A 20,536-nucleotide genomic window follows, 5' to 3' on the forward strand; every position below is an offset into this window, starting at 1 on the left:
GTTGCGTTGACGGTGAATATCTTCACATTGAGTGCATTGAATGAACTCTTTACTACACTGCTGTTCAGGCTCACAATTCACGGTGGTGCTCAGTTTCTCCCTCAAATGCCTCCACGGGATCAGAGTCGCACACTGGACACTTTGACCTCAAGGCTAGAAATCGGCGTGTGACTGGAGAACAGCAGAGAAGTTGGACTTTGTGTCACACAGAGGCCGAGCGGCGCCGGGTGCTCCGTGTGTTCTGCATCCGTGTGCACGTGACGCTGTGGTGACGCATGACTTAAGGCATTGATAGAGGCACTAGAACAGCACGTGACAGCAGCGCCGAGCTCCGGGGCAGCAGCGGGCCGGGCCGGACCGGACCGGACCGCCGTCACGCTCCACCGACCCGGCGGAGGAAGCGCTGCTCAGACTCTGCTACGGTAGAAAAGGCTGCAGCTGCACCGCGCTGGCTCCTGGAGGAACTGGAGCAAAAGTAACAGGACGCAGAAGCAGGCGGCGACGTCCCTCCACTCTGTTCCATTAAACATCAGCGGAGGCCGCGCTTTACAGTATTTACCCATCGCTCCTTTCCTCTGCCAGCAGCCGCGTATGTGGGCTTGTTAAAACGTATGCATATGTGGATGTAGGGGTGGCAAAACAACGAGACCGAAGCAAAAGCACAGAACAAGTTGCAGTTAAAATGAAAATAAATCCTCAAATTTTCTTATACGTCTGCAGCGAATATTACAGCGTAACTGTGTGCACCATCAACATAAATGCATGGAACTGAACGACAGTAATTACAGTAACATCAAAATGGTGTTTCAGCAAAGAGCTGGAAATGTTTTGTCATCTTTACCGATATATACACATAAGATCAAGGTCTCAGTTGCATTCCACTCCAAGTTATTGCACAGTAAGCCGCCGTGGGCTTGTCATGGTCACCCCCATAAACCCCTGTATAAAAATAGAACAACAACATTAACACACCACACATGTCTTCTTCTTTTTTTTTTTTTTTTTTTTTTTTTGACAGGCACTGCCGTGGCCAACCCCGAGTCTGCAAACATGAGCTGTGTGCCACAGTGTGAGCGTTAAGAGTTAGGAGTAATTGCCCCAAAGCACGTAGAGTAAAGTACAGTGACCTGTTTCCTTTCCCTTCAAGTCGGTGGAACTCTTCCCACCGCTTCCTCCGCTCCACCGGGACTGGGGCCAGGTCCACACCGCTGGGATTTTTGGCATTTCTCATCGCTGCTGACCCGGAGCTCCGGCGCTCCAGAGACTCCAAGATGGGCGTGAGGAGGTTTGAGAATACGGCATCTCTCTCTCTCAGGCTCAAAAACCAGCCTCCAAGAGCAGCCGGGCTCCTTCAGAGAAACAGTCAACCGGGGGCTCGCTCACACGACCGTCTCCACGCCGATCAGCTTGGGCGTGAGGATCCGTGGCGTTATTCCGTTGTTGAGGTCCTCCTCGAACTCCAGCAGCTGGCCCATGAAGTTCAGGTTCGGGGAGATGATGGGCCGCCGGGTCTTGACGAACTTGTAGGCGTCGGTCATGGTCATCCAGGTGTGCTTCATCAGGTAGGCGATCACGATGGTGGCTGAACGGGACACGCCTGCCTGGCAGTGGATCAGGAGGCCCAAACCCGCCTGCTGTGCTTCCTCTGCAAAACAAAGGTTCCGTGTGAGGAAGTTCCATCACAGCACAATAGAAGTGGGTTTGCATAAAAATATGGCTGCCAAGCAAAGATATTATGTATTCATTGTTATATAAAGGTATCAATAAGAACCAGGGGCATCTTAGCCTACACGTGTAATGGAAAGCGGAGTTTCCTTTAATACCGATGAATTCGAACGCCTCCTCAAAGTACTGCCGCAGGTTCTGCTTGTTGCTGTCGGTGGCGGGCAGCCGCTTGTAGACGAAGAGGCCCGCGTCGTAGTGGTAGAGCGGCAGGTGGGTGGTGACGTTGAGGACGTAGCCCACGTTGAGGCGCTGCAGCAGGCCGGCGTCCTGAGCGTCGTGCTCGTTGCCCAGGTAGAGGAAGGGCAGGATGGGGGTCAGCTCGGCGTTCTCTATGTCGGGGGTGGAGGGCAGCGAGTGAGGTAGCGCCCCCGTCAGGCCGGCAGCGGCGCCTGGGTCCAGGCCCTCGTGGAGCTGCAGCGAGTGCTCGCACAGGTTCTCATGGCTCTGTCTGAAGCAGCTAAGGCCTCCTGTGGACACAGAGTCCAGCTCATTCACAAACCACGCAGCAGCACCGTAATCGTCCCATGACCCCGGTTTAAATTGTCTGTGGATAAAAGTCACAACAGAGCTTTGAAACTGTCCCAGAAAATCTCCAATCCTTCAACTACGCGGCTACATTTGGTTGTGATTTGAATGTCTCAAAATGGAGGCATCTGAGGTTCCTGTTAACGATGATGAGATAAGAACCTCAGACAGAGATTCGTCTGACCTGACGTTTGGTGCATACTTGAACTGGAACATTTCTGGAATATGAAGCATGTTGTGTGTGTTGTAACTACTAAACTTAGTGAAAATGAGCGAATGCTTCCCACTGGACAGCTGCACTTCTCCTAATAACTGGTTTGCACCTGCTGCCAACGGTGCCATCAGCCATTTCCCTTCAACTCTAAACTGTCTTGAAAGGTGTCTCTCTCTCTCCCACACACACACACACACACACACACACACACACACACACACACACACACACACACACACAGCATCAGTTCTTTTATTGTTCACATCACAAGATTGAACCTTATAGTAGATGAGGTCATGGCCCGACTTTCCCTTGGTGACCAGACAGGCGGGGAATCTCCTGTCAGACAGCGTGCTCATCTTTAAACAGTCTGTTGAAAGCGTGAACTGAGATGCTAATGTGGTCAGGCTCTCACAGCACGACGCTAATTTTATGCTATAGTAATTAAAGTTAAGGGAAGTGTTTCCAGAAGCCGTGTCACCGAACTCAACAGGGCACTGAGGGACTTTCCGCTGACATTGATATTTTTATCTCGTTTCCAATTTCTCTCTGGGTTCAAAAGACAAAGCTGTGTTCATGACATTTCAGACATCCAGCTGTCACCCTGTCTTTTTGGGTTGTGTTGAGTTCTTCACCGGGTTGGTGCGGAACTAGTACAACAATGGGTTTATAATATCTTGTTGTACTACATGTTAGGCTCCAAACACACAGAGGCGGATTAACTGGTTATTGGAAGGAATCCTTTAGCCAGATATTGGGTGGAGACCAAAACAAAGCTAAAAGGAGCGAGAATATTAGACTAAGAGTCTAAAACATAACCCCAAATACTTAGTAATATTATTGTGTTTACTTTATGTATAAGTCAGCTATAAACAAATTTTTACATTTATTTTTAGATTTTATTTAAAGTCAATAAGAGTAAGTGAATCAGTGTCCGGGTTTAAAGCCACAGGCTCTCACCACAGCGCTGCTGGTTCTGACACTGTGTTGATGTTGGCTGCTTTTTTTCTGTTTCCAGAGAAGCACAGTGACCATATTTATAATAAATCGAGCAAATGATGGAAAACAAATCAATTATTCAGCAGCATTTGTTTTGTACTGTATGTGTTCTAAATGTGTCACGAACACTGTAATAACCACAGGCCCCGGCCCACTTCCCCTAGTTAGAAACCTCTCGAATGTTTTAAGGAAATGAAGGATAAATACATGTACTAGGGCTTTTCACTGTGGTGAAACCAAGGTTCAGACAAGACTGTAGCGTCGGTTTTTATACCAAGTTCTGCTGAAATGTCAGCAATAAATTCCAAATCTAGGCCAGAATCAAACGTGTAAATGAGGTTTCAGTGGGAGTGAACTGATAAAAGGAGTAAACGTAGATAAAAGCCGGGATTGGCTCGCATTCCGTGGGAATCAAACCGGGTAACGAACTAGCAAGACCGTCTGCCTGTTCCTCCCACTGAGCCGCGCTTCTGACAGACACCAAAGCGCGATGAGAGGCTGCAGAGGAGCCTCATCCATCAAAGTGCACAGTCGGACCAGAGGACAGAGACTGGAGAAATCAAGGCGCTGTGATCTCAGAGCTAGACGGTGACTGGAAGGCATTAAAAAGAACAGTCAGCCCAGTCCCTGGGACTGGTCCAGCTCCACACACGCACACACACACACACACACACACACACACACACACACACACACACACACACACACACACACACACACACACACACACAGAACATGGCAGCGGCCCAGGCACGGCTATCTCAACAGGCCTCCTTATTTACTAACAGCTGATTCTCACTCCTCTGCAAATCTCTTATTATGTGTCATATAGAGAAGTGGTGAGAAGCGTGTGCATATGGCAACAAGGGGGATGAGGACATTGTGCACAGCCTCCAATTACACACTAGCGCTGCCATAATGTAAAAGTACAAAGCTCACAGGAATGATGAAGCTCCGGCCGATGTGTCGACAGGCAGGATCAGCTGACGACAACAATAAAGGTCAAAGTTTAACTCCTCGGCAGCGTCCGGCCGCTAAATGCTGCGTGTTTACTGGTTAGTGTGTGTGTGTGTGTGTGTGCGCGTGTGCCTGTGTGTGTGTGTGTGTGTGTGTGTGGCCTTTCAGCAGGTACAGTTCAGTGCAGCAGGTTTATTAAAGCTGCCTTTAAACTTCCTACCAGTGCTAAATCAAACACGCCTCCTGGATTTACTCCCCTTTCGGCTGTGAAGCCTTCTCTCCCTTCTCAGCCATCCAGGTGTTCTCACGCCCCGGCTTTGATAAACCCACTTAAACGCTACCTTTGAGGATGATTGGATCCTTGCCCTCCCTCCTCAGCGACTCCAGGACGACGTGCAACGGCTGCGAGGGCGTCAGGCGGACGGGGTCCACGGTGTTCTCGTCGTAAACCACAATCTCTTTGGAGAAGATGCCCTTAAAGGAGTCCTTGCCCTCGCGGCAGGAGATGAGGTCCAGGACGGTGATCTTGCCCTGCTGCAGCCGCCGCCGGCTGATCTTGTCGGAGCAGTTGATGTGCACGGCCCCCCGGATGTGGCTCTTGTTGTACTCGGTGAAGGGCCGGCAGTCGATCACAACCGGCAGCGGCCCCACGGGGTGCCCCATGGGACAGCGGGTCATGCGCCGGGCCAGCTCGTTGGGGTGGAGCACCCTCACGCTGCATATGGCCTTGGGGGTGCCCGGGGCGACGCTGGGGGCGCTCAGCGCCTCGTGGTTGCTGACCATGGGGGGCGGGGGGGCGGCATAGCTGAGGTCGGGGCTGCTGGCGCTCACTTGGCTGTGGTTGAGGCTCTGGCTGTCCTTCTCATAGGTAGTCACAGAGCAGCAGCTGGCACTGCTGCATCCACACGACAACGAGCGCGTGGAGCCCTTGGATGAGGGCATATACGTCACAAGATTGGCCGTCGCCCGGATCTTCACCACGGTGGTGCTGACGACTGCGTTGCCGCTGCCGCCGGTGACGATGGTGTCCAGGTAGCTGGTGTCCAGGCGCAGTTGGAGTTCCTGAGGTCGGATCGGCCTTGGCAGCGCCACCACAATTCTGTCGTCGAGGGGAGTTGGAGGCATGGGGAGGCCGAGGGCTGGACGTCTACGGAGAACTCAACAGGCCGCTCTGTGGGGACAGGGACGAAGCCAAGCGTGAGGCGGGCGGGCGAGGGACCCAATCGGCACCCACCGGCTCGGGTCGCGGCCGTGACTGAACGAGCGGCGAGCTCAGGCGGACGCCTTATCTGTGTGATCGCTATGCAAAGTAGAAAACGGCTGCTGAAACCAAATATTAGTAGTGTCAACACCTGCATGGCAACACCCGAGTTGGCGTGAAAATGTAGGTGTGACCCCGGCCACTAATAATAAACAGTGCGATCATCAGAGAGGCCGGTGTAACTGAATCACTTAGAGGGTAATTAATATGAATCATCCTCCTCAGATACTGTACATGTGTTTGTGTGTGTGATGCTGGAGTGTTGGTGCCAGCTCTGCTCTGTCTGATCCAAAGCTTTAATGATAACGATAAAATACTGCATCAATGCAACGCTGCAGTTTGCTCTCGCTCCCAAACGGTACAAATAAAGAGGGGTGGCAGCTCCTTTTGATCACTGGCCCTGAGCACTTTAACAAAATGTCATCCAGGCGCATTATATAAAGACGCGGCCGAGCACTGGCCGTCCCGGCCGATGGCGTGCTCGCAGCGCGGTGCGGGATCAGCACAGGCTCAAATCATTCATGAGCAAATTCATTGAGGAAACCGGCATGAGAACGTGCCGAGAATGTGATGTGGCTCTCGGGACGAGACGAACTGATCGGATGCGCGGAGCCCTGGAGAAAATCCAGTTTCACGGCGGCGGGGATTGTAAAATATTCAACACTAAACACGCCGCGGTTGGTTTTGAACGCAGGGATTGTAACTTTGCCGCAATGGTGGAATGAGATAAAGACGAGCGCTCGAATCATACACTTATGTAAATAGTTACGTTCGTACCAATAAAAGCAATGACAATATACAAACTAGTGGCTGCAGCAACTTGATATTTCTCTTCATTATTATAAAATCGTATGAAATGTGCACATTTTGACAACAAGTCAGTGTGAAACTTGCTGGACGCCCGCTTACCGGTTCACTGTACACGGATTTATTGTCTCCGCTCGCTGGCAGCGTCGCCTCCATTCAGTCCATCCCCGTGTTGTGGATCGGCAACATTTTTAGTACTTTAACCCTGCTCCCCCAGAAATAATGTTGAAGGAAATCTGCCAGCCTACAAAAGTCGCGCAGCGGGATTGACGCCACTCTGAGCCAATGCGCGGCTTCATTAATATTAAACTGGGTCCGTGTTGTACAGTGAAGGCCGGCCCCTCGTGGGGCGGATCCTGACCGAACCGTGCGCCTCTGTGGCTGCTGATTGGTGCGGAGGACGACGGGGGCGGGGCGAAGGGCCTTCAGTACGCCGTGCGTGCAGCGATGATGTCACTGACAGCCAATTAGAATCTCTCCAGGAAGCTAGAGGAAGAAGAAGAAGACGCGGTGCGTTTAGGTGCTGCTCGTAAACGTCGGAACGTAGCCTCCCAATGAGACGTTCAGAACATAGACGGCTTTTTTGCGCTGCAGTGATAAGAAACGAAAGTAAAAGCTGATATGACAGTTGAAACAACGCGTTAGTTCAACAACAAAAGTACCTGCATTTCTTGTCTTACAAAGCAAAATAAACTGATTTATTTTGGATTGCAGACTGTTGCATTTTCCTGTGACTATCATTCAATGTTGTCAATGAGTAGAGGATAATATTTTTATTAACCTGTGTGAGATGCAACATCTCATAGTCTCATTACTACTATTTTCCCTAGCCACAGCAGGGGGTATTACCCTGTATGCGTTTATTGTGGCATATGTTACCTGATAATAAGCACAGTTACAAACCATCCTGGTTTTAAAGCAGTATTTTGAGGTTTCATACCACACTAGATGAAAAAATCACTACGTTTACATCACTACACACACACACACACACACACACACACACACACACACACACACACACACACACACACACACATACTCATCAGGGAAACTCTGACAGTACCAGCACTACTACTCATAATAATAATAATAAAGACTATCAAAACTATCAAAATGAAGGTTGTGTTTCCTGTGTTAGACAACACAGGAGGCCGGTGGCGTGGGGCGGTAACATTATTGGTGGTAATAAGTGCTGTAGATGTGTTTGGCAGGAGTGTTTTTAAACAGGTGCCAACTTGGCTGAGTGCAGTGTCTAACATGAGAGCAGCCATGTTGTGGTGAAAGGGTTTCTCTGGCTTTGGACCCCCAACATAATCTGAGCTCTCTATTTATCCTCACCAGCAGACTGGAACAATGCTGGGCATGTATTATTGCAGCTATTATTAACTCTCTGTATGGATATTTATAAACGGGCACAGCTGATCAGAGCCCATTCAGATTAGAATGACGGCGAGTCCTGTTTCAGTGTCTGATCAAGGGTAGGTGAGCAAATGCCCCTCAGTGTTAATAGTCTCCAAGGTTGTTTTCAGGCATTAAACCAGTCAGTACAGTGTCGAAACATGACAACAAATGGCGATGAGTGAGATCTGTGTAATGCATTAGCCTTATATTATATAACTCTTACACAGCATATCTGAAGAAGGCCAGGTGTGAAGTCACAGTGGAAGTATGTTCATGAATGAAAATGAAAATGTTTTTCAATAAAACAATAAAAGTTTAGTTATTATTACAGAGCAGCAACGCTGGAAGCATGTGACAATAACAAAGAAGCAAACACATTGCGAGACGTTGTGGAAGTTCAAACACTGCAGCATGACCTTAGCAGTTATCGAAATGAAACCGGTTCTGCCCGTGTGTCTGGTTTTATCCGGACCAATGTTTGTCACGCTGACATTGTGATGCTTTCAGTTTTACTGGTGCCAAAGCCACTGGATCCAGTTATAATAAGAAGCTGTGAATGAGAAAGAGATTGCAGAAGTCCAGTCCAGTGTTTTAATCAGGAGTTTGTGGGTATTTTGTTACTGCAGGTGATGTTTGTGTCTGTGTAGAACAGTGTGGACATAGTTCAAGGTAACTGATCTTAGAAGTTAGTGCCTGAACAAATCATTTCAAGAATTTCAACTATTCCTGGCTCAATAGTGAGTTTTTAGGAGTCTAATACCAACGACAGTCCCTCGCTCATTCACCTTTTAAAGCTAGTGTAATTTAAGGTCTATTTCTGGGAAATCTTGCTTTACAAACCTTTTCTCCCCTTTCTGTCTTCAGGAGCGAGCAGATTGCCTTCCTTTTTAAATGTCAGCCCGTGGAAAACATGACGGCGAGCGCGGCTTTGTGTATCTGTGTGCAGATCACACACATACATGCGATAATGTCAAACTTTGATGTAAAACACAGTCAAGTGGTTTTGCTCCTCTCTTGCTGCTCAGCATGGAAAATGTGACTGAGCGTGGCCCCGGATGAAAGGCGCGAACCACTTCCTGTCTCGGGCAAGGTGCAGACTCAGAGCAGCGCAGGAAGCTTCTCAGACCTTATGTAACCTTTAAAGCCTGCTGTCAAGCACACGTTCACTGAGACGAAACCCAAGACACTGTTTCATTTACAATTAATCATCTGCTTCTTCTTTAATAGACACCTTGTATTTTACCCCCTTTGATCATTGTCTCTTTCATTATTAAGACATGAAGACGTGGAAAATGGCGCTTGTGATGGTTTCTAAGTGGGACGGCACAGATGGGCCTACTGCAGACTCAACAGCTTGAATCGCCACATGTCCAGCCATGGCAGAGAGGGACACGGCCAAAGATTCAACAGCCCGTCGACCTATGCCCCCGAATATTCAACATAGTCACCAGCGTTCAGTCACAACAGCCAGCTGCAGACGTGTCTAACCTCTCCTAACCCCACGGGCTGATTATCACCTCCACTGTCAGCGGCATTAGGTCATTTAATTGAATGAGGAAGATTTCAGCCAGGCAGTCACACGCTTTCCAAAATAACTGCATTACATAATTGTGTTCGCCGTTAAAGCCCAGGTGGTGTGATCATCACGCTACGAGCGGAAAAAAGTGTGAGCCCAGCCTGTTGGTGCATTATGGTGCCTCCCTGTACGCTCACATTCTTTATATTCTATTCACTTCATTATCAGATGGAAACTTCGCTTCCTGTCTGCAGGTTTAGCTTCTAAACATCACACGGTGGGAAAGCCCCTTCATTGTTTATGTAATATCTGATTTACTTTGATTCTATCTGCAAAAGTAACCAAGATGTGAAGTGGTGAACACATCTTGGGTTTCATCTTTAAGCAGAAAACCTATTTGTAGTCAGTGTCAAACCGTTGTAAGCAGAGCAGTTAGTGTCACTGAACAGGTGCCTGAGTCCTTTTCTGCTGAAGGCCGCTAGCGTTGATGCGCTAGTTGCTAAGACGAGTTACCTCATAATGCAAATAATGTATAAAACGACCTTAAAAGTGTTTCACAAACACCCACAGGAGCTGCCTAACGCCCGAGGAATGAATAGGAGCCTGTTTTAGCGGGTTAGGGAGGCTGCATTTAAAACTCATTACATAAGTCGTCTTGTGATGTCGACCTCCTCCAGAAAATGTCAGTGGAAGGCTGAGGATAGTGCGATTAGCTGATGATTATAGGCAGCGACAATAAAAAAGGCTTCTTTATGCATTTGTGAGAGGAGGAGAGTGTCTGTGATGAATTACCAGCAGAAGTATAGTTTACACCTAACAATAACAGCTCCATCACCGAACTCATAACAAGCCTATTCTCTCTGAGTCGGGCTTGTCTGCGCAGTATTATTCACTGAAGCTGGCATGAACCTTCGCCCGAGGAGCCGTGACTCATCCTCACGGTCACTTAGCAACAACCAAATATTGTTTGGTTAATGATGAAAAACTTTAAACACTGGCTTCCACTCGCTCGCGCTCGCGGCGCGTAAAGTAAGCTAACCGGCGACGCGCCCGCTGCCGCTGCTGCTTCGCCACGTGCGCCGGTGAAATGCGATCGAACGCGTCGCAAGAATAGCAAATAATGTGATTCGCCTGCGGCGGAGGCCTAATTTAATTCTGACCTTCCCTCCCAGAATGGAAACGCATCATGCACATGGATGGATTTACACGGCCCAGGGTAAATAGGGATGATGTCCGCCCGATATTTATACCCATCGCCCACAGTGAGCGCCTGTTTATTAAACGTCTTGTCCGGGTTATAAACCAAACTTCTCAGATGTGACCCTGGAGTGGAGCAACTTAACTTATTAACAGCCCTCGCTGCCCTCAACCTTTGGAAACAATATAAATAACAATGACACTGTCTGCACCCGGCGCTAATCACACCTAAATAGAAACCGTCTCCATGGCGGGTCACCTGCTGCGTGGCTGTGCGGGAGCCAGGGCCTGCGCTGCACCAGTCCCACCGGGGGCTGAGCTTTAGCCTCCGTTGGCAGCTGCCTCCATTCTTTGGGGCCGAGCTGCTCTGGACTGTGTCTTCTACAATAATAAGAGGAGAAGGGTGAAAACCAGCTTCAGCGTCTCCACCGAAGATGAGTTGTGTTTTTATTTCTCCCTCTTCTTTGTGTCTTTAGGCCCACGGCTGCTAATGACTCTCATGCTAATACCGGCATCCTCTCGTATTATTCCGCACAAGCTGTTGCAGCTGTCAAAAATGTAAAACGCTTCGCTTCCTGCATGACAGAGGATGATTTCGCCGAGAGATCAACAGCAAACAGCAGGTGTGTAGAATAAAAATGTAAAAGCTTCCCTGAATCAGCCACTGAGTAACAGATGTGTTCAGGGGTTCTGTGAATAATAAACAGGGAATTAATGAAGGGAAGGCTCCTTTGCTGTCTGACCTATAGCCATGAGCTACATAAACATGACTCGGTGGATTATTTTTGGGACTTTAACTTTGTCAACTTGAAAAACTGGTGAAATGGAGTCCGTTTGGGTCGCGTTGCTGGTCTGATGCGTATGAAAATGTGCTCGCGTGCGGGGGAATTTCCTTGTGTGGAATCAGGCTGCTTTGCATACTGTACGCTGGACCAGTACGACCAGTGGGAACAGGCCCGGCCCAAACGGCTCCGGCTCCGTTGAGTTACGTTCTCGTGAATCGTCTCTCTGTGCAGCCAGGATGTGATGAAAGCGACAGTCCGTTCATCTGGTCCGAGCCTGCGACGCTCACACAGACATATGACGAACGGAGCCTGCATTTGTTTCTAATTACAACACAACCACCACCTTTGAGTTCTTCTTCCATCTGCAGCCAACATCACCGACTTCATTTTAAATCAGAATTACTCCTGAGAGATCATCACATGATCCGACCGCCTTTGTTCCCGTATTTCTTATCTGGGTCTCCTTGGAAAATTAATGACGTCCTTTCAAGCTCTTCTCCTTGTTCGCAGGCCGATGAAGCGGAAGCGCACGATGCAGGAAAAGCGATGAGCACGCAAACGGCGGGAGACAAGAGGCGCGGAGCCGTGATGTCATGCGTCCCAGCTTCCAGGGTGACGGCCAGCGGTAACAGCCTGAGTCAGAGGATGACATCAACGCCACAAGCTGTCAGACAGGTCGTGAAAGGGCTTAGTCGCGCTCCCATTGTCCTTGGGCTAATGCTGTCATTCAGCCGGCCACCGGCCTTAGCATTTGTTAATCTGACCCAACACACAGTAAAACGCGGGACAAAGACACGCAAACAGCAAATTTACCGGGCGGCGGAGACAAAGGCCCGCTGAGAAATGCGGGCCTGCCGTGCAGCGTCGTGGCTTTTTTTGGAAAACAAAGGGGGAAAGCGCGGTGGGTGAGGTCAGGCCACCGCGTTTCACCAGCGCACGGACTCAGTTCACTCCACACTCTGGCTCCCGCGCAGACGAGCACAGGGGCTCCATTCTACCGAAGCCTTCTGCTTTCCTGACTTCCCCCCCACTTGTCACGGGCACTGAGCTCCTCCCCTGCTGCTAATTCAAAACCTGATTTACTATGAACAAGTGCTGTCTGCTGAAACCTGGCGCCCTCAATCTGATCTGTCACCCGTCATGACCAAAACTTACCAGGAACTCATCCCTGATTTATAGTTCTTGATAGATCTTATTCCTCAAAGCTCCAGTGTTGTTCACATGTGGTTTCATAATAATATAAGTATATAATATTACACTTGGTGACTTGTTCCTTCATTAGAATCATCACTGATGATTCACTGATGTAAATACTCATCTCCACGGGGTTAAAAGCATTTTGACTAATGCGTCTGCTGACCTTTGACTCTTTGTATGCTAATGAGAGCTTCTACCTGGCGTTACATAATATGGAAAAGTTCAGCCGCATTGTCATCCAGACACACAGGGGGCGACAGGAAGTGCTGCTGGAGGGGGACGAGCGAAGGCGGAAGTGACAGACGGACGCTCGGCAGCTCCCACATTCGTTCATCGGTTTCCAACCACGCGAGTCTCCATCCCTCAGCCTCAGGCACAAACAAGGCTCCTTCAGGCCAGGTCAGGCTCGTCGAGTGTTCTTTACACAGAATTACAGATAATAGGGGCGACATGAGTCAGGGGGCTCGTATCGTCCACACATGAGTCAGGGCTGTTTGTGCGTCAGAGGCGTCGCGCACCTCACCGGCTCTTCTAGGTATTAGCTCCCATACAATACAATTCTTTAGGTTTATAAAGCGGGAATGGCTTGTTCACAGAGTAAATTAGAGGTTTACTCAAGACTTATTTCATTATTTACCTCTTTATTATCAAAAAACTCAACAGGAAGCGGCATCATGTGAATTCCCACAAAGCTCATTTCAACTCGCGGACGCTTTGATTCTCCAGCATAATTATTTAAAACATTACCTTGTAAGGTTTGAGGTTGAAGAGGGGGCTTTAAAAGCACAGAGCTTGAAGGCAGAGCGCCCCCCTGCAGGAGGGGTTTATAATAACTGCAGTATGTTGTGTTGTTGTATTGACTGTTTCTATGTGGCGGCAGCTCACTCTGTACGGCACGACAGTGATCTAAAAGTGACGCAGCCGAAGTCGAGCCATTATTCCTTTAATTATTTAGAACGGGAACCGCTGGAAGGAGCATCAACGAAATGCCAAGGGGTCAGCGTTGAGGCGCACTCCTGTGATTCTAGAGCTTTGGACTTCTCTGAGGAGGCTCCTCAGCACTCAGTGCATTAAAACCTTCTAATCAGATCACAATAAACACTGAACCTGATGCAGGAAACACAAAGACATTAGTTGGACTATAAATAACACTTACAAAATAACATGTAGTTGTATCGGTAATGAAATGTTTTGATTCAGACCCATAGGGATAATTTTGCATTATGATTATTTATTTGATTCCTTTCTGTATAAACAACACTAATGTTGCAGCTAATTCTATTTAATCCATAATAATGGTAATTCTAGTATTTTAGTTCTGCCTCTTTCCTTTTATTTCACATCATTCGGGCTTTTTTCCATCCATTGAGCCTGTCACAACATTAGCATTCACTTCTCACACTCATGCAAACATGAATTTAAACCTTTGGCTCTGGGTCAAGGCTCTGTAATAAGTGCACTTTGCATTTCCATGCGCTCTGCGTTGCTTGTCTCAGTGCGTGCGTGATGACCCTGATTCAATAATTGTCCGCACATAAACATACATGGAGGCAGAAGCTGTTTATTCCTCTCAGCTGAAGAAGTAGAACAATCTTGAAAGTCAAGGGGCTGTCTTTGTTCCCCAGCCTGTTTCTCTCCACGATCAGCGCGGAGCAGAGCAGAGCTCCTGGTCCTGACGCACACACTGAGCCCGGCGTCTTCCCAGAAATCAGCTCACAGTCTTTATTCTCCTAATACATTATTGAAAGCTATTTTTGCAGCTGCGCTCCCAGAACAAAGGTATCGCGGTTGTCACTTTAAACTTCACACACGCGACGGAGAGGATATTTTGGGAAACTTTTTTTTTCTCCCCCTGAAGTTCCAGACTCCCCTCAAGCAATTTTATCTTAGTATCTACCAGTAATAATCACGTTGAAAGCTTTTTGTTGTCTTTAAAAAAGCCAGTGCGAAGTGGTCTGTCTGCACCAAAGCAAATCTAGTCATGACCAGTGTTCAGGCTGATTTTCTGTATGGAGGATTTTAATTGCTAATATTTATTTCTGTTTGTTTAAACTTCAGCCATGGTTTGAAGATGCTGGTGTGTGTCCTGGTTTATCCGCCTCCTCGCCTGTAGCAAGAAGCGGCAAACGCATCAGCATGTTAAGTCCAAAGTGCATGGCTGAATAATCGCACCCTCTCCCTCTGCTCTCGAACCGTCCCAGACTTGAAATGTCTCCCAGAGTTACTGAGATGTTACACTGTCACTGTGCAAGTCTGGATTTGAAGTTACAAATCCTTAGAGCCCCGCAGTCCAACCAAGCGAGACCCTGAGTCACCAGCTGCAGTGTGTGTGTGTGTGTGTGTGTGTGTGTGTGTGTGTGTGTGTGTGTGTGTGTGTGTGTGTGTGTGTGTGTGTTCAGACAGAGTACGAGACTCCACAACTCAATTAATGTCAACCTCACACAGCGAATCCAACATCCATTGTCTTTATGCGCCAGGCATAAAATTAAAACATCCCCCCCGACATGATTTGTGTTTTTTTTTTTCCTTTGCAGCAAATAGACTCGGCCTGCAACCGGCGCCGATGATTAATGACACAATTACTATGCGTGTCAGTTCATAGTATGGTTTGGCTGAAGACATCAGTAAATTTCTCCCTTGGTGAGAAGAGGCTTTAAAGGGGCTGTTAGAGTCATTAGACGGACAGACACAGGACTTTTTTTACCTGATAGACTTTACAGTGTGTCCCAACAACCTTGGGGTGAACGGCCAGATGAACATAAATCATTATTTCACCCAGGCCACAAACTGGACCGCCAGGAGAACCGGTGGATGCTCTCAGCAGCCTGCATTTGTTAGCGTCCCTCCACCTGCCATCATTCACCCAGACTCAACAGGATCAGTGGATACTCCTCAACAAAAGCACATGTTGACGTGTTTAAATATACAGAGTTTATTATATTTATGATGTGACATAACATTAGATATTTGAGGTAGGTACAGTAGGTGCTTTCCAGGAAGAGAAGGGGAGCCAGGGAGGGCTCCACATGAAGCAAAGGCCCCCAGCCAGAATCCAACCAGGGCGGAGTGCTCCACCCACTCACCCACCACCTCTGAAGGTGCTGTGCTGTTAAGATGATGTCATGGGTGCTCACCCCATGGGCACTGTAGTCCTGAGCCGCTGCTCCACAATCGTCCTGATGAAACAGCTTGAAACGAATACCACCGCCACTTAATCAGATGCTTTCTCCGGCTGGAAGCGGTGAGATCATTCACAAAACAGGAAAGCAGTAATGCAGTAATGCAGTCCTCTCCAAACTAAGCAAAGTTGCTCGATTTGTCCACTTCCCAAAACTGAGTCGGATTCGGGATGTGATTAGCGTGGCAGGAAACATGAAAAATAAATGGAACCTAAGGAGACGAATAATGCAGCAGATTTGTACTTGACGTCTGTCATATTAGCGCCGAGGTCAACCTGCTCCAGTCTCTTTGACGCTTTGAGTTAAAATGAGCTCTTAGCTGTAATGGGAACATTTTTTGTCATTTGAAACCCTAATATGATCCCTAATAGTTGATTATAGAGACCTCTAAGGAGCTGATTGTTCTAGTCTTTGTCTGCCCAAATCATGGAGTTTAGTCCTGAATAAAAGGGCCCCGGATGCCGAGCAATGGGAGAGAGGAGGTCCGTTTAAAGGTTATTTGTCAACTAACCAGGAAGCTTTTTTAAGAAAAATAAATGGGTTAAACCTCACAAGGGACCGAGAGAGGTAAGTTTAGACAGAAAATTGGCTCTAGACTATTCAGGTGTCCTCAGAAGCAGACTCCCATAAGAGCGTGAGGACAGCACAGTGGACACAAAGTCAGTTAGGATCCAAACAGCGATGAGCTGCTGTCGGAGTTTTGAACTTTCAAACAACATGTGTTATGTATTCCCAGATCCATTCTGCAGCTGCTGTGGTTGGGCAAGTGCTCTGGGCTTTGGTTTATGTAATAACTGCAAAGACACACACACACACACACACACACACACACACACACACACACACACACACACACACACACACACACACACACACACACACACACACACACACACACACACACACACACACACACACACACACACACACAGAAACAGAAACAGAATCATTCCAAGCGTTTTTACTTATTAAACTGGCAGGCTGTCAGGAGGCCGTGATGAATAAAATAGTGCACATACACAACACAGGTCAGTTATTATCTTCTAATGCAGGCACCTCTTCTATCACAAATTACTTGTTCCACTGACTTAAATATCTGCAGAACATGCACCAGCTCTTCTAACGTCACAGCAGCCAAAGCGTGGCCAAAGGTCAGCTGAGGTCAAAGTCAGTCCACGTTAACACAACGCAGACATCCTGTCACAAATAGGCAGTTACGCTCACTGAAACGCTACAGAGCAAGAGCTCCACATAGTGGACGATGTGGCTGCAGATGCAATTACCCGCACAGGACACATGAAGAGTGAGTAAACCTTCAGAAACTATTTATGCACAAAAAAAAACTCATAATTTCATGTAAAAAGTCACAACTGCAGCTCAGTTTTTTTCTTGGGTCTTCTCCCTGTTCACTGTCCCTTGCTTCCTTCACCAGCAGTGTACTTTGTGCACTTGAGATCTGTGAGGGCAAACAAAAACACCAGCTTCAGCTTTGAGCCTACACACAAGATGTGAAAGTAAGTAACCTTGTGTTTGCTTTGCACCAGTTCACCTGGACAGAGGATTTGTACCAGCGCCACCTTCACTCCCATCAGCTCTGGGTCCTCGCAGTCTTTACTTGCGTGGAACTTTGTGAAGTGCAGCGCAGGCCACCAGTCTTTTCTCTCAGACATTTTTCCTGAGACAATGTTCCTCCAGTCGTCTCTATTTAGATACGCACGTATACAGAGCAACAGGCTTCAATAAGTATTAATGACATGTAAAAAACTCTCTCTCAATCTCTTAGTTTCAATACGTACTGTAACTGTAACTTTTCAATTACAGCTTTCAAACATTTCCACACGTCCAGGTTGCGCCTCCAACAGGCAAAGTCCAGCATTTCCAGAACCATTCCTAAAACCTTCTCACTGTCACTTTTTTTCTCTAAAATACAACAAGAAAACGCCACAGACATTACTACTAAACATAACAATATCTTATAAAAACAATGGCAGTAAGACACAGACACTCTAATTTAACTCTATCGCAATCAGTAAATGCATTTGAGAAATTACGCTACATTTGAGATCAGGATCCTACCTGACTGGAGAAGAAGAGCGCTGTACTCCAACATCAGCTCATGGCTTGGGACTAAGACGTGCAGCGTCTAGGGCACATGGGGGTACAGATTACAGGAGAGGGCTTATGTGCCAACTAGGACAATAATAATGATGTGCAATTGATTAAAAAACTTAATACATTCAGTGGCTTATTGAAATGCTTTCAGCATGAAGTGATACCTTCAACACTTTCATCAGTTTTCTCTGCGGTGCATTATGCCGCTTAAGGTACTGGTACAAGTAGACATGTGCATTAGGGTTAGGTGGTAAACTGTTGTCATATGCATAGTCGTTCAGGACTTTCAAAGCTTCCTCGTGATCCTCATAGAACTCCAGCATCTGCCAGAATGACACAATAGCAATGACGGTAAGGACAGTAAAAGTTGATGAATAGCCATAAATATTAAATATTTCTTTTCTGCCAAATACTTTACTAGTTAATCTACAAACTATTGCAAGTGTTTCATTCTAATGAAGAAGCACATTTCTTTAATTACGCCCGGCAGGGAATGAGTGCCTACCTCAACATAACTGAGTATAAAGGGGTCCCAGACTCCGGGATTTTTCAAAATCTCCTTTAGATTCACGGAGGCTTGTCTGAAGTAGTTTTGCATCTCTTGGTTGTCATCAAAGTTAGGAAGATCTGAAAATAGGCACAGTATCACCCCTGGCCTGTAGGTGGCAGTGTGACCCCACACAAGAGCTCCCAATGTAAAGCATGCAGTATACAATAGGTGCTATGGAGGTGTTTGCCTTTACCGGAGTGTGTGAACTTTTTGTCACACCAGATGATGTAATCCAGTAGGCTCCTGTAGGCCTGGATCAGTTTAATTGTCTGATACTGAGCTGCTGACTCCTTCCCATACCTCCAGCTTTCAGCCACAGACAGCTGACGCTTCGCATCCACAATGTGACCGTGGAGCATCAGGTGGAACGAATGCTCCAGACTGACCTAGAGTCACAGGAAGACAGGTCTCACATGCGTTCCAGTAATGTGAAAGAACAATAAGTCAACATGAAAAGTGTACAATCTATTATTTATACCAAGAGGTAGAGCTTGACTCCTGAGTGTTTCATTCTTTCATAGATGTTGTTGTAGTCTTCCAGCTTTGACTTGGGGTGATGGTGAAGTATCTCTGTGCTGAGTCTCCAAACGAGCTGTGACAAACAAGACCAACTTCTGCTTAAAACCTGAGCTTGTCACTGTATATGAACAACCAGCGGAACACACCCACCTCTTTATTGGTCGCTGCGGAGGTCCTTGTCCGGTCCTCTAATATTTGGGGGTAGAAGGCCATGTATTCTGCTGCTTCGTGCCATCTGTGGTGCAGCATGGCTTCTCTGATCTTCTCCAGGCAGATGTGTGTACTCTGACGGAACCCAGAAACCTCTGGTCTCTCTGAACAAGAAAAATAAATGGATGACATTTATTACAAACCCTGTGTGCTGTTCATAAGACATGTTCACAGATACATATTTGTAGCGTGGGCTATGCTGACATTGCACGATGTGCATTAGTTTACTCTGTTTAACGCACCTGTAGACATCAGATTGACCAGAGGGAGCCTGGATTTCCTCCGTCCTTTTGACGAGTTGTCGTCTGAAGTGTCATCGTCCTTCTCTAAGTCCTCCAGCGGACTGAGCTCTGTATCTAAATGATCCATAATCACCGAGGTACAGTTAGCTGCCCTTTATCATTTAGTTGGTTGAGTTGGTGTGTGGCCTCTACCTGAAGTAACAAAATCGTTTATTTTAAAAGACTTGAAGATATGATCTTATCTACAATAAAAATTATGGCACAATTAGCTCGTTAGTCGAACCTTGTTAGCTGATGTTTGTTATCCAAACTCGTTATCAGCAGTAGTTAGTTGGACTTTCTAGCTAAAGCACAAAAACTAGTCAATAGATGTGATGTTATTATTCGTTATTTGCCGTCCACGCGTTTTTACAAGCGATTGACCACGCTTTAGCTTTCGTAGCTAAGGAAAACGATGGAAATGCTGCACGCCGATTGGCTGTTGTAAGCGGAAGAGGCGGGCCTATTGACTTCCGGGTTTATTCTGTAAACATTAAACTTGGAGCAGGAAAAAGTGAGTGAGTGATGATCTCTGGGGTCAAGTGAAGCATCATTACACAAGAGTTAGTAAAATGGGGGTCAGGTAAAGAATAACACATATCAGACAGACTTTATTTACATGATTACACTCAAATCGGCCTCTAATCCTTAAATTCTAAATGGTCTGTACTTATTTAGTGTCTTTCTACCTGCTGCTATTACTGCTATTATTATAATTATTATTACACTATTCACAAAGGTGGATCTTTAAATGACACTTTCTCTTTCTGAAATCTTTCTAGTCTATCTTTTATGGATGTTCAGTTTTCTACATATTGGTTCTAATAGTGTACCTTGAGGGTGAACTCGTTAATAAATTTAACCATATAGTCATGAATGATTATTTGTTTGTGCGTTATGAGCAGAACACGGTGTCACATCCCATTCTTGTAACTATAGCAACACACAGGATGCAGGGGGTTGAGGAATGCTTGGTGTTAATATATGTATGAAGGCAGCTAGTTTTAAGCTTCTTGATTTGTCTGGCATAATGAGTCATTCCAGAAGAGGTTGTAAACTGTGAGGCTAGGCGTTTGCTCCGTGGTCTCTCTCTAATCT

The 20,536-nt window shown here is 47.0% G+C and overlaps 3 protein-coding genes across 5 annotated transcripts in view; 1 reads left to right on the forward strand and 2 right to left on the reverse strand.

Moving 5' to 3' along the window:
• hlx1 (H2.0-like homeo box 1 (Drosophila)) overlaps positions 1 to 15,090 on the forward strand; it is a 63,906-nt gene extending 48,816 nt beyond the window's left edge. The window contains exons 6-9 of one of the 2 annotated variants that reach the window (XM_055506546.1): positions 11,082 to 11,228; positions 11,901 to 12,065; positions 12,830 to 12,986; positions 14,646 to 15,090. The gene's annotated coding sequence lies outside the window, so the exon portion shown is untranslated. The remainder of the gene's footprint in view (positions 1 to 11,081; positions 11,229 to 11,900; positions 12,066 to 12,829; positions 12,987 to 14,645) is intronic. The other variant, XM_029141716.3, reaches the window with a different exon arrangement.
• Positions 983 to 6,981, reverse strand: dusp10 (dual specificity phosphatase 10). The gene is made up of 4 exons (XM_029141705.3): positions 6,591 to 6,981; positions 4,762 to 5,591; positions 1,824 to 2,192; positions 983 to 1,645 (listed from the first exon to the last, which is right to left on the reverse strand). The coding sequence occupies exons 2-4, from the start codon at positions 5,543 to 5,545 to the stop codon at positions 1,380 to 1,382; spliced, it is 1,419 nt and encodes a 472-aa protein (XP_028997538.1). The 5' UTR covers positions 5,546 to 5,591; positions 6,591 to 6,981; the 3' UTR covers positions 983 to 1,379.
• A 1,622-nt stretch (positions 15,091 to 16,712) lies between the features above and the next one.
• On the reverse strand, positions 16,713 to 19,870 carry taf1a (TATA box binding protein (TBP)-associated factor, RNA polymerase I, A). Of its 2 annotated transcripts, none has more exons than XM_029141714.3 (11): positions 19,683 to 19,870; positions 19,400 to 19,513; positions 19,098 to 19,261; positions 18,907 to 19,020; positions 18,622 to 18,814; positions 18,384 to 18,505; positions 18,043 to 18,201; positions 17,843 to 17,909; positions 17,563 to 17,686; positions 17,316 to 17,467; positions 16,713 to 17,222 (listed from the first exon to the last, which is right to left on the reverse strand). In XM_029141714.3, the coding sequence occupies exons 2-11, from the start codon at positions 19,407 to 19,409 to the stop codon at positions 17,173 to 17,175; spliced, it is 1,155 nt and encodes a 384-aa protein (XP_028997547.1). In that variant the 5' UTR covers positions 19,410 to 19,513; positions 19,683 to 19,870; the 3' UTR covers positions 16,713 to 17,172. The 2 variants fall into 2 exon arrangements, with proteins under 2 accessions (XP_028997547.1, XP_028997546.1); XM_029141713.3 differs by having other exon boundaries at positions 19,400 to 19,591.
• Between the last annotated feature and the right edge of the window lie 666 nt (positions 19,871 to 20,536).

The sequence above is a fragment of the Betta splendens genome, chromosome 24, assembly GCF_900634795.4.
Source record: "Betta splendens chromosome 24, fBetSpl5.4, whole genome shotgun sequence".
NCBI classification, from domain to species: Eukaryota; Metazoa; Chordata; class Actinopteri; order Anabantiformes; family Osphronemidae; genus Betta; species Betta splendens.

Coding starts and splice junctions, on each gene's coding strand:
- taf1a (XM_029141713.3), bottom strand. CDS start 19,526: ATGGATCATTTAGATACAGAGCTCAGTCCGCTGGAGGACTTAGAGAAG. Junction 18,202..18,383: donor TTATACTCAGTTATGTTGAG/GTAGGCACTCAT, acceptor TCATTCTGGCAG/ATGCTGGAGTTCTATGAGGA. Junction 17,687..17,842: donor CGCTCTTCTTCTCCAGTCAG/GTAGGATCCTGA, acceptor GTTGTATTTTAG/AGAAAAAAAGTGACAGTGAG.
- dusp10 (XM_029141705.3), bottom strand. CDS start 5,545: ATGCCTCCAACTCCCCTCGACGACAGAATTGTGGTGGCGCTGCCAAGG. Junction 2,193..4,761: donor GGATCCAATCATCCTCAAAG/GTAGCGTTTAAG, acceptor CTGTGTCCACAG/GAGGCCTTAGCTGCTTCAGA. Junction 1,646..1,823: donor GGAGGCGTTCGAATTCATCG/GTATTAAAGGAA, acceptor TTTGTTTTGCAG/AGGAAGCACAGCAGGCGGGT.